Source organism: Andrena cerasifolii, chromosome 5 (genome assembly GCF_050908995.1).
Source record: "Andrena cerasifolii isolate SP2316 chromosome 5, iyAndCera1_principal, whole genome shotgun sequence".
NCBI classification, from domain to species: domain Eukaryota; kingdom Metazoa; phylum Arthropoda; class Insecta; order Hymenoptera; family Andrenidae; genus Andrena; species Andrena cerasifolii.
The window spans coordinates 9220964-9232295 of record NC_135122.1 but is presented as its reverse complement, the minus strand read 5'-3'; the positions used below and the strand labels follow the sequence as shown (position 1 = coordinate 9232295).

Sequence of the window (11332 nt, the reverse complement as noted above, 5' to 3'; positions counted from 1 at the left end):
CACCAACTTCATTCCCCTTCGTTCCCCGCCCACCATTCCACAGCATCCCCTCCAGAACCGTTTCACAAATGTGTTTCACGTTTCCTCAAGATAGTATGACCAGTACCAATTTATCTCCCCGTAGAAAGTCTGGTACTTAAGTCCAGGTTCCTTAAATAGTTTTGTCGAGGCTGACCTTCCTTTATCTCACACCCTTGGTTTATTTCCATTGTCTAACGACTTTATCTACTTCACTAAATTTCATTTATTCACCCCCTGCTGCCCTTACGACATCGCTATATCTCTGCACGGTACTATAACGTCACCGTTAATATCACTCGATCTTTCGACGATCGTTTCACGCGAGCAACGAGAACGCTTCACTTCTTATCGCCCGTTTCCTTCGTCTGGAAGAAATTCCGACACAGTGGTCCTAATCGGTGGTCGGATCTGCCTTGTCCTTTGGAGCCGGCGCTGTACTTTCCACTGGAGGGATCATCGAATGGCGTTAGCTTATCGTGCGAGCAGTTTTTAGTTAGCTGACATAAAAAACAATGCTTCGGCACATGCACGGGTATCACGAAACGCTAATTAATTGCGGTGCAAGCCCGGGGGCGGTGCGGCCGCTGCTTTGCATTTTGCGTGCAGGCCCTCGTAAAACTACATGCCTGTCAGCCCGGGCGAATTTCAGCATGATTTATCGTCCCGACAGAACTAAGTTTTTCGCGATACTTCGTGGCTCCTCGGGGGTCCTGGAAGGTGCAGGCAATGCTTTTGCACATGCAACTATACATCCGCGTTCTGGGCCGCGCACAGAAACGTCTGCCCCTGTTCCTTACGCGACTCGACGCCGTTGATCGACTCGTGTTTTATGTCCCTTCCATCCAACCCGAGCCACGCTGAAATATGTTTCCTCTTCTCGCCTCTGGAATCTCGTCAACTGAGTTTCCCCACGGGTTTCACGTGAAACGTTCCAACGTGGCTTAACCATCGGCATCTATGTACGTCGGATAATTGGTACCTTTAGCTGCGGCATCGACTTGGTCACGCTTGACGTCAGGATTTTATGTTCGTTTGTGTCTGTTTCTCACCTGCTCTGATACGCACATTGCACACTGTTGGAGTATTATGAGTAATAACTTGGGAGTGATGAGAAATGGTTTGAGTGGCCGTTATGGGAAATGTATAATTGTAATTTCGATTTGGTCGCGCGAGACGTCACGATTAAATATTTTTTAAATATCTGGTTGTAACCTACTATCGGGTGGACGTTATGATTAGTGGTATGGGTAATAATTAACGAATGAGATAATTATACTCTCAGTGACTGTAACGAGGATATAATAAGTTACCTGTTACAAATTGTTTAATACTTTGAATACATTTAGAAGATGTAGGTTTTGAAAAATAGGGCTGACTTTGAAATGGTACTGAAAATATTTTTAAACATGTATACAAATAATTACATCCCGTTTTGAATATATCAGAAGCTCAGTTTCAAAATTGCAACATATCTATTTAGTTTGTACTTAATTATTCGTGAGTGAGGGAGATTTGAAGAATTGCTTTTTAAAGAAGTTTGTATATTCATGAAATTTCTTAAAATCTCGTTTCTCTGGTTATTTGCAAACTCTTTTTGTTATCGAGATTTCAGTTGATCACAGAGAATAGAAGAATTATTTATGTTTATATTAGCTATTTCTATAGTTTGTAGAAAGTGTAATATCGCTGAGAAGTGAAGCAATACGGATTTAATTGAATCTTGCTAATATTCGTTTCATTTTTTTGAATAACTTTTTGTTTAATCAAAACTGAATGCATATCTGTAAATATTCCTTCGATATTGAATTTACAAGGATATTAAATTTTTCGTTTGTTTTTTTTGCAGGTCATAGAAATAAATCGATAAAATAATTTAATTACGCGTAAAGGTGAATAGCCACGATGAGACAAAAATATCGTGCCTCGCTATTATTCTTTTATTTCCATTATTTCCATTTTGTTGTCGCTGAGATTTTTGTCTCATGACAGAAAAGTCTCATATAAAATCTCATCGTGGATTCGCATCTTAACAGTAGTTCATATTTCATGTCAGTGCATCAATCTCTACCAAAATTTGCTACCTGATTTAAGAGAGAATGGTAAACGACCAGACGTCATTCGTTGGAAAATTAATATCACATTGAAATGTAATACTCCTTTGAATAATTTATAATATCTAGTTTATGAAACAAGGCGTGTTTAAGTAACATAATGTAAATGGCACTTAATTACATATTTCATTTTATGATTATGATTCAAATTTTTAAACCCGTCACACTGTTAACCCCCCTAAACTGCCTGTAAAATCTGTACCCTTAGGAATTTCGTTCTAAAATTTTACCTGGTCATTCTTGTGGGAAGAAAATATGGAAACAAAAATTTTCGATCTTTTGACTGGGAGGTACCCTTAAGGACGAGTCGAAATGTGGCGGTTACATTAATGAAAAGTGTCGACAATGATCTAGATGGCCACTTTAGATCGACGCAAGCGCCAAGAGCTTGCGATTCTCTCCCCACTCGCTCCTATTTCCTTCCACCAAGCTATATTATGCACTTTATACCCCCTGCACTCTAGTCACCGTGTACAAAGCTGTATTTAAATAAAATTACTTTATGTAACGCGCCAGAGTGCAAAAGTGTTGTGTCGCTTGGCAGTTTGTCGTGGTGTGAAATAGTCTCAAACAACACCATGGCGGACTCGACAGCACAGAAAACCTTGTAAGTGCTTCCTAAACTGTTTACCTTAAAAAAGGATGTGATATCATCGACTAGACCCTCTCAAGCCACATCAATTCTAAATTAATTGGCAATATTATTGGCAATATCATTGGTTAAAAAAGAGTTCATGTTTTAGATGAAATTGTCACGTGCTAGTGACAGCGAAATAATTTAGGCGATACTAGGTCATTTTCCAATATTTCAGTATGCCTACAATTGGACGTGATTTGAAAAGCACGTATGGAAAAGAAAGAGAATCGTTCTTTTCAAAGTTTGATAACGTATGGTTCACATTATTATTTTTCCGGAGCTATCGAAGCTGCGTCAATTTCGAGCGGTCTCAATTAATTACGACCGCAAATTGCAAACGCTACGCTGTTTGAAATAAATTGGGGGCATCTTCATTTCTAATGCCAATGACATTTGGTACCGCTCTATTCTTGCTCCACTCATTCTAGATTAGTAATAGAGCGACTATGGTCTCGCCGTGCTGTTTTCCAAATCGAGCGTCGCAGCATTCGAGAATATAGCGGCCACTTTATGGAAACTCGTCAGAACCCCAGGCACCAGCATTAATCACAACTTATGCATTTTGGAAGTTTGGATTTTTGCCTGCCTTCGTTTCGACTGTCCAGCGGGGATTTTTGGCAAGCATCCATCTCGCGCTATTTTCTGGAATTACAGACCGCTCTGTGATTCCCTTTATCAAGATTTGGCGATCAAGTTCGAATTTGAAATTAATCTTCCGCTTTTGGCCGCGGCCCGCGTTTATGGCCGTCTTAACGTGGCCAGCATTTGCGAAAATAACGCGCTGACACCGATAACAATTCTTCGAAATCGCTCGTGCACTGCTGCTGTCTTGATATAATAGTTTATGCATCTATGCGGAGGGCGTTTCATTAATTTGGTCGGAAGCAACTTTCCACGATGAGTTCACATTTTCACAACCATTGTACGTTGCATTTTGAAATATATCTTTTTAAATTTTTAGCACCTCTACAGCTTTCAAGATTTTTATCCAAACGTTAATTTCTAGTTATACATATATTGTAATGTATTTATTACCTGCGCGTGGGTCATAGTGTAAATTAAAAATGCATTGCTTTTTTGTTCTGTGAGGTGGAATGATGAAACTTTCTTGCTTTCAATGAGGAAGACATGTAGGTATACTAATGTAAAGTAGACGATATTTGCTCACAGATAGTCGATATATTCTTGCCAATTTTTTCAACCTTCAAAGTATTCTGCTTATAAATAAAGTTTCATGCTCCTATTTAAATATTTTATATACAAATCTACACATGTGCAAGTAGTGTAAAAGTAAAAGAAGGTAGTTCAGTTTTTAAAATGTTACGTCAAAGTTGAGCGTGTATACATGCTAATTACGAATGTTATCGAAGTCCTTTCCGTGGAATATCGTAGTAAAAATTTTGTAAAAAATAATTTAATTAGTAATTAGTGATGTAGAATCATATAGCATAAAACTATAAAAATTGTTAAATTTATTCTCGCACGATTTCTCAATTTAGAATTTTTTCAGAAATTCATGGAAAGTTATTTGAATTACGTGAATATTTGCGTTTTACTAATTCGTTAATTTTTCAATTGTCGATACAGGTACGTCGGGAATTTAGATCAAAGTGTTTCGGAGGATTTACTCTGCGCTCTCTTCTCGCATATCGGGGTCATTAGGGGGTGCAAGATCATCAGGGAGGTAAGGGTGACGTTGCATGTTCTGTCAAATGCTTCTCTTCCCCTGCTTAATTTTTTTTAATATCAAACATCCTTATAAATTTCAGTTTCTAAAGTGATGCGTATTCGCGATGCAGTAATTAACACTTAAACAATTTACGCACCAATATAAAGTGTATAAAAATATTTTATAAAAATATTAAGTAGTTATATAAATTGTAATCTATTACGTATACATTGAACAAACAAGGGCACATATCGAACCCGCACACGCCGAAATATCTCGAGAACTATTAGACGTAGAACAAATTTTTTTTAATGCGTGCATTTTTTAGAAAACGCTCAGCTTTTAAAAAATTTCACAAAACATGTTTTCAACCCTCAACTTTAGGGGCTGTTTTCACCCATTTAACATGGGTGATTGCCGATAACAAAACATGTCAAATATTCTTCACTATTCTGCAAATCTATAGTCTCATCAAAATCAGCGTGTGTGGGTTTGATATGTTCCCATGTAAGTCGTTTTTCTCCTGATATTCATGCTTATCATGTTTCATCATTGTATCAAAATTTATTTGAGTACTTCTTTGGTAGATAGTACTAAACAGAAATATATTATTCACAGAAAATACTATAGAGAATAATTTAATGACAAACTATAAGTATATCTATATGCGTATGTAGTGTTCATTTTTCCACGGTCGACTGGTCACACGTCAGATGCGAAATAGAAAAACTCATCGATCCTTTTAAAATTCTTGAAACTCGATTAACATTCAAAGTGACTCGCATTTCTATTGAACTACACACAGCGATTTGAAACTTCCTTTAGAAGCCTATAGGCTTTTTCATACGATCCACTTTTACACCTCGTAATTAGCGCTTCCATTTTCAATTCCGTTCCATTTTTTTCCTTCAAATTACGGAACATACCCAAAATACCAGTCGCGAGCCGCAAGAGTGTCCCCACCCCCCTGCGTAACCATAATTTCAAATCGTGGGAACCAAGCAGAGTTTAAGAACGACCGCACCGTAGGAACAAGCTATTTTGTCTGACGTTGCGTCTTAACTTCGCGAGACCGCAAAAATCCTCGGGAGCCGCGCGCCTCTCTAAAAGACGACGTTGATGTTGTTTTCAGAGGCACAGACGCGGGCACGCGTTTGGCGAAACGCGTGCTAGCATCGCGGGGAGAATGAGAAGGGAGACGAACCGCTTCGGAGCGTAACCGCGAAAAGAACGGGACGTGGCCAGACAGGGTTCGGGTGCGCCAAGAAACCGAGGTTTGTACACTTTTCTCCTTGATTCTCGTAAGATTTAGCCTCTCTACTTGTTCCTCTCCGCCTCCCACCGTCGCGCGCTCGTTATATATTATGCTCCTTCCGTACTGGTGGATTGCACGCGTCGCGCGAAGATATACGCTCGCTTCACGCGCACAGTTCCGTGCGACTTAACGCTTGCACATACGTCATACACATTCGCGTGCACACCGCCGAAAGTCTTCTTTCCCTCATCGTCACTGTTCTCCGCTGTTCTGTTCACCGTCTCCCTCCTTTTCTTTTCATCGCCGTCGCGAGGCTCGATTCAGTTGCCGTGAAATATGGCGGAGTTTGCGCACGTTGGCTGACTTTTCCGTTAATCATAGAAAATTAAACGGCTCTTTAATGTCGCTTGGGGATGGTGAATGTGTTTGTTAATGCCCTTGTCGGAAATTGTTACGAAAAATATACTCACGGGTATTTCTCATTCATGTTTACTCTTCACGGATATAATGAAGAAATGTGTATTGAATTAATTTTGATAAGTTGAGTGCAAATTGTGGGGTAATTCGTAGTTTATTTGATGAACTTCGTGATTACATTAATGAGATGCATGAAAACATGGTCCAAATTTCAGATGTAACGAATAGCTAGTTTCTTAAAAGAAATCCCAAATTTGGTTGCTTGTTCTATGATTTAGAAATATTTGTATAGGTGAAGGTTTTCGAGTAGCTTTTGTTTGAAAGGTATGTGAAAACTATTTAGTGGAAGGTATAATAATATATTATAAATTTTCTTTCGTATAGTCACTTTTCGGATGCCATCGATCATTCTACCAGGCGCAAGGATTGTGCAAAATGGTGCTATGGAATGAAATCGATATAGGTACACACGCACCGTATGAAGTATATTAATCATACTTTAACTTGTGAATAAGGAAACATGTATACTTATCTGTCCATAATATGATATAACTCTAAATAGAAGGTACTCTCGTATTTTATCACTTTTATACTGAAGTATTAATTGCTGCATAATAAAATAATGAAAATGTCTTCCACACTCTTACAATTCACAAATTTGTCAATGTGGAATTGATGCTAGACTTACGACTGCTTTAATAAAAATTTTCAATTATTCCTATCCCATTATGAAGCTATCAAGGAGAACAGTGTTGCCTCGTTTGGTGCCATTCGTTCCTGTCATCTACATCTGCGTAATATTACATGAATCAGTGATTTGAGATTTAAAGTTGTTTCATGAAAAGGTTAAAAATTAAATGATGTTAAAAGTATCAAAAGTATAATTCGATAAGAAAAACTATCTATAGCTACCTATACCAAGAAATTCTGATATTTGTAGCCGAAGTTAGTAGTATGTATAATAATATTTTTAAATTACCTCCGGTCTGTCTAATTTCTATGTATTACAATTAAACACTGCTATTCTTCTTATATTCAGTGTGCTGGCTACTTACGATTCAATTATTTTTATATTTTATAATACTTGCAAAATTTGTATACAATTAAGAGAAAAGCATCTGCAACTTTAAATTATTTACGAAATTTGATTTGTTCTGATTGCTAAATATGCTTAAGTATACAATTACCCAATTGCATCACAAAAAGTGTTTTTCTTTTTAACTTTGACACTTACAGTGTTTTCTACAAGGATTTTTCAGTTCATTCGTGGGAACGAATTTGTGTTCTGTTGCTCAACAACGATACACAGCCATGACATTTAGCATAGTATCATCGCGATACACAGTGTTTTATGACAACGAGTTCTTTACTAGCCTTTGCTAGCTGTAGAAAGGCGGCTGTGCAAGAATAAAATGTGGCGAAAAATGTGCTCCGCGTGGAATAACATCGAAACACGCAACTATAAAATGCATCAACGCTAACTACACGTAAGTACAGACTACTATTATAATGTAAATTGAGGCGTATAAGTTATAACGCAATGTCCTCGTATACCTTGTTAACGTGATGCGCAGTAGCACACGATCGCAATGAAATAGTACAATAGTCAGTGTTCATTATTTCTTTCTTGTTTCTTATCTTAGCTAAGATTCTTTGATATACTATGATTCCCAAATAGTATTTCAGACATTCGTGTAGCTGTTGTTTAATTGGAGACAAATCAAGTATTGTGTTTGTGAGTAGGTACTATACCTGCAGACCTAAACCCTTCGACTTTCTTTTGGATCACCCTATTTAGCAACTTCAGTTTAAAGTTTAAAATACACTTAGACACTGTGACACTTCTAAGTATATCTGACACAGTAGTATATCGCGATCGACCCCAAATGGAAATTTGAATATTTAAAAATTCACTCATGATAAGCTTCATGTTATGAAGAATGCAGATGAATTCATTGGACCTTGTTTCTTTACTGGTCGACTAAAGTATCAGAACTTAATTTTCTCGATAAAGCTGTTTTGTGACATTCCCTGTTCCCCCCTTACTCTTCATACGGTTTCCATTCACAGCAAGAAAATCGAAATTTCGCAGTGAAAATTTAATATGCTAGCGTCTAGGGTTAAATCCTCTATTCATTAAGGGAGTACTTGAAGAGGAATTAGGGCAATATTATAATGCGAAGGATGTCGGACAGGTTAAAACGACGCTCTCATTCTGTTCCTACATTCATGTACATAAATCTACACGATGATAGCCGCGCATCTAACGGTTTTACGTAACGCCGTAACCGTAATGCACAAAACCAGATTCCGTCTAGAGGCGCCGTCGTTGTCCTAAGAACGTGCACCATAAATCCCGCAGGGGTGAGCCCCACCTGCAGGGGGTTTATAGCTAATAAACGCAAATACCTGCCGTGCTGTTTATGCGGAATACATAAAATATTGATACATATTAACTATCAAAGCGATAGCAACAACGACGACGACAATGCCGATGGAACGGTGTCCCAAGTACCTTACTGAATAACGATTTTAATACCCTGTATGCGCGGGAGTTTGTAAACGGCGGCAGGGACGCGTAATCGTGTGAAGCATCGAGGCAAGGGTTGGATTTAACGACCAACCAGATTCCACCACCTCGTTCCATTTGTTTTAATCCCCAAGTCAGAGCTATGATTGCAGGAGTCAAACTGCACACACACACACGAGTAGGTATCTGCCGATGCCCAGAAAGCACGTGTTTGTTATTGTCGGTTGCATTTTTCATTGATGTAGGATCGTGATTGCGAGTCGTGGAAAGAAGACTGTATAGTACGAAGACTAACGGAATTATTCTTCAGAATCACTGCACCATTTGAACAGTGCACCATTTGCATCCACTCACACTACGCCTCGCCTCGGCTTGCCTCGCCTCTCTTCTTGAAAATATTCTCGAGGAAGAATCTGCGGCTCGGAGTCGCGCCGAGGCGAGGCGAAGCGAGGCGAGGCACAGTGTGAGTCAAATTGTCAAAATACATAAGAAAGGCATAGGAAGAATAAAATGAGCCGCGACTAGGCGAGGCGTAATGAGAGCCTACCTTTAGTATGCCTCTGCTCATTTTATTCTTTCAATGCTTTTCTTATGCACTTTGACAATTTGACTCATACTGCGCCTCGCCCCGGCGCGGATTCTTCCTCGAGAATAGTTTGAGGAAGAGAGGCGAGGCGTAGTGTGAGCCTGTTGAATCGACGAGTGCACCGGGTGCGGTTCTCTGAGCATCTGACCAAACACATGAATCGAGCCGACGCGAGGCGAGGCGTACTGAGAGCCTACCTTTATCCAGAGATAAGGCTATTCTTGTTGCTTCATATGTATTTCAACAGTTCAGATCCTAATAACTTATATGCTACATCCGCAAGTGAGACTAACAGTGGAATTCGAAAGGGGAAATAACTCCATTGAACATGATGGATGAGCTAAACATTCGAAGTCCAATTTATTCAGAATTATGAAGTCTGCTTGAAATGTAGATGGGCATGACACTATGTACATTAGGCAACATTAGTTGCTTTGCCAAAAGTTTCTGCATCGCTTTCACCATTTTCTCACTGTGCTTGTCAGGTGTGATGAATCCTCCTTCACTCTCGAATGTACGAACTAAAATGAATCAGACCTGTTGCGAAACGCCAAATAGCGGCCACGGTATTTGCATTCTTCACTTCAGACTTCGGAATGTGTTTTAGTGCTTCTGCATCAAACACTTGACGTTTAAAGTGCTCAACAAAATTGCTATATGCAGGGCGCAGATTCATAGCGATGTAAGTCACTCGCATGGTGTTTCTCGTAAAACGTTTGGCGTTCACTGTTATACAAAACTGCGGTAATTTAGTGAACATTTAATATTTATACCTCAGCGCGAGGTGAAGAAGTGGGTAAAACGTCAAAGTGTAGCGCGAGGACTATAGGATCCAACGGTGTTCTTGGCGATATAAATTTTCTAAATCCGAGTGACGAAAAGTGATCGAAACTACAACACAATATCGGAACTTCGATACCGGAAATGTTTACAACACTGTTAATAAAAAATTAACGTGTACACGGGTCTATGGTCTGTTACGAAATGCTGCGAGGACCATTTGGTCCCATGTCACGTGATACCAACTCATTCGCAGGTCTCATCTAAGAGAAACATTGATGTTCCGTTTTACCCACCCGTTTCGTTTTACCCTACTCTCCCCTACTAGCTTTACTACTTGACTTCGCCCGAAATTTAGATTCTGATTTTATAAAAAAAAATTGTTTACTTATTTTTTTTGCGAAAATAGTCACATTCATCTGGATTAGCTAGGTATGAGTTGGGGCACATCATCTGCTTTATATATTAAGATGTTTGGAAGCACTCTACTTTTGTTAGTTAAGTGATAAAGAGAAAGGCTCTTATTTCCCAGTCAAGAATGAAGTTATAACTTAACTCACTATGCGCGTAAACAGATGGAGCATTTAAAATTGAAAAACTGTTATTAACTCAAATTATCAGAATTAGGACTTACACCCAGAGTCGGGCATTATTCAAATAAATATTTATTATAACATTCGCAATTTTTATTCGAAATTATTAACTCTGCTTACGCCGCTATGATTCTCAGCCCTCCATATATGAGTTGTTGAATCGTTTAAACGTGTCACTGAAACGACGATTTATTTGATTTCTATTGTTTAGAGCAGAACAGAATGAGTGTACCTAACGGAGAAGGACATTGATCTGTTGCACCTTGAACAATTAAGACTGTACCCATTCTCCGAGTAAAATCGACACGATTTCCGCCGCAGCACTCGAGCAGGTTCTAAGAGTGACCGTTGGTAGACCCCGATACGTGAAACTCGATAACATGGAAAATAGCACAGGAAGTGCATTCATCGAGAATGCTTTCGAACTGCACTCTTTAGTTCTACAACGGAAACGCAAACTATGTGTACCTACCTGCTTTTGTTATCGTGTCTGCAGTATGCAAGCATTATTTCCACTATTATCAATTCTGCCCGTAGAATGCACCGAGAGAAATTATTGTGTATCGCAGAAGCATTTCCATACGTCTATATTCGAAGAAACACGGAACTATTTGTTTCGACGTAAAGCATACAGTGACTTACATGTTTGTGCACATAAATTAAGAAGAATAATTGAGAAGCTTTGCAGCAGCAGGGGTGCAACTTCATTTTTGACAGTTCTTGAGTGACTGAC

At 38.9% G+C, this 11332-nt stretch overlaps 1 protein-coding gene across 1 annotated transcript; it reads left to right on the top strand.

Moving 5' to 3' along the window:
- The first annotated feature begins 2536 nt into the window (after positions 1-2536).
- On the top strand, positions 2537-5701 carry LOC143369222 (nucleolysin TIAR-like). Its single transcript, XM_076812878.1, has 3 exons — positions 2537-2739; positions 4357-4453; positions 5571-5701. Exons 1-3 carry the CDS (start codon positions 2711-2713, stop codon positions 5655-5657), a joined length of 213 nt encoding a protein of 70 aa, XP_076668993.1. The 5' UTR covers positions 2537-2710; the 3' UTR covers positions 5658-5701.
- The last annotated feature ends 5631 nt before the right edge of the window (positions 5702-11332 follow it).

Coding starts and splice junctions, on each gene's coding strand:
- LOC143369222 (XM_076812878.1), top strand. CDS start 2,711: ATGGCGGACTCGACAGCACAGAAAACCTT. Junction 2,740..4,356: donor TCGACAGCACAGAAAACCTT/GTAAGTGCTTCC, acceptor TTGTCGATACAG/GTACGTCGGGAATTTAGATC. Junction 4,454..5,570: donor GGTGCAAGATCATCAGGGAG/GTAAGGGTGACG, acceptor TGTTGTTTTCAG/AGGCACAGACGCGGGCACGC.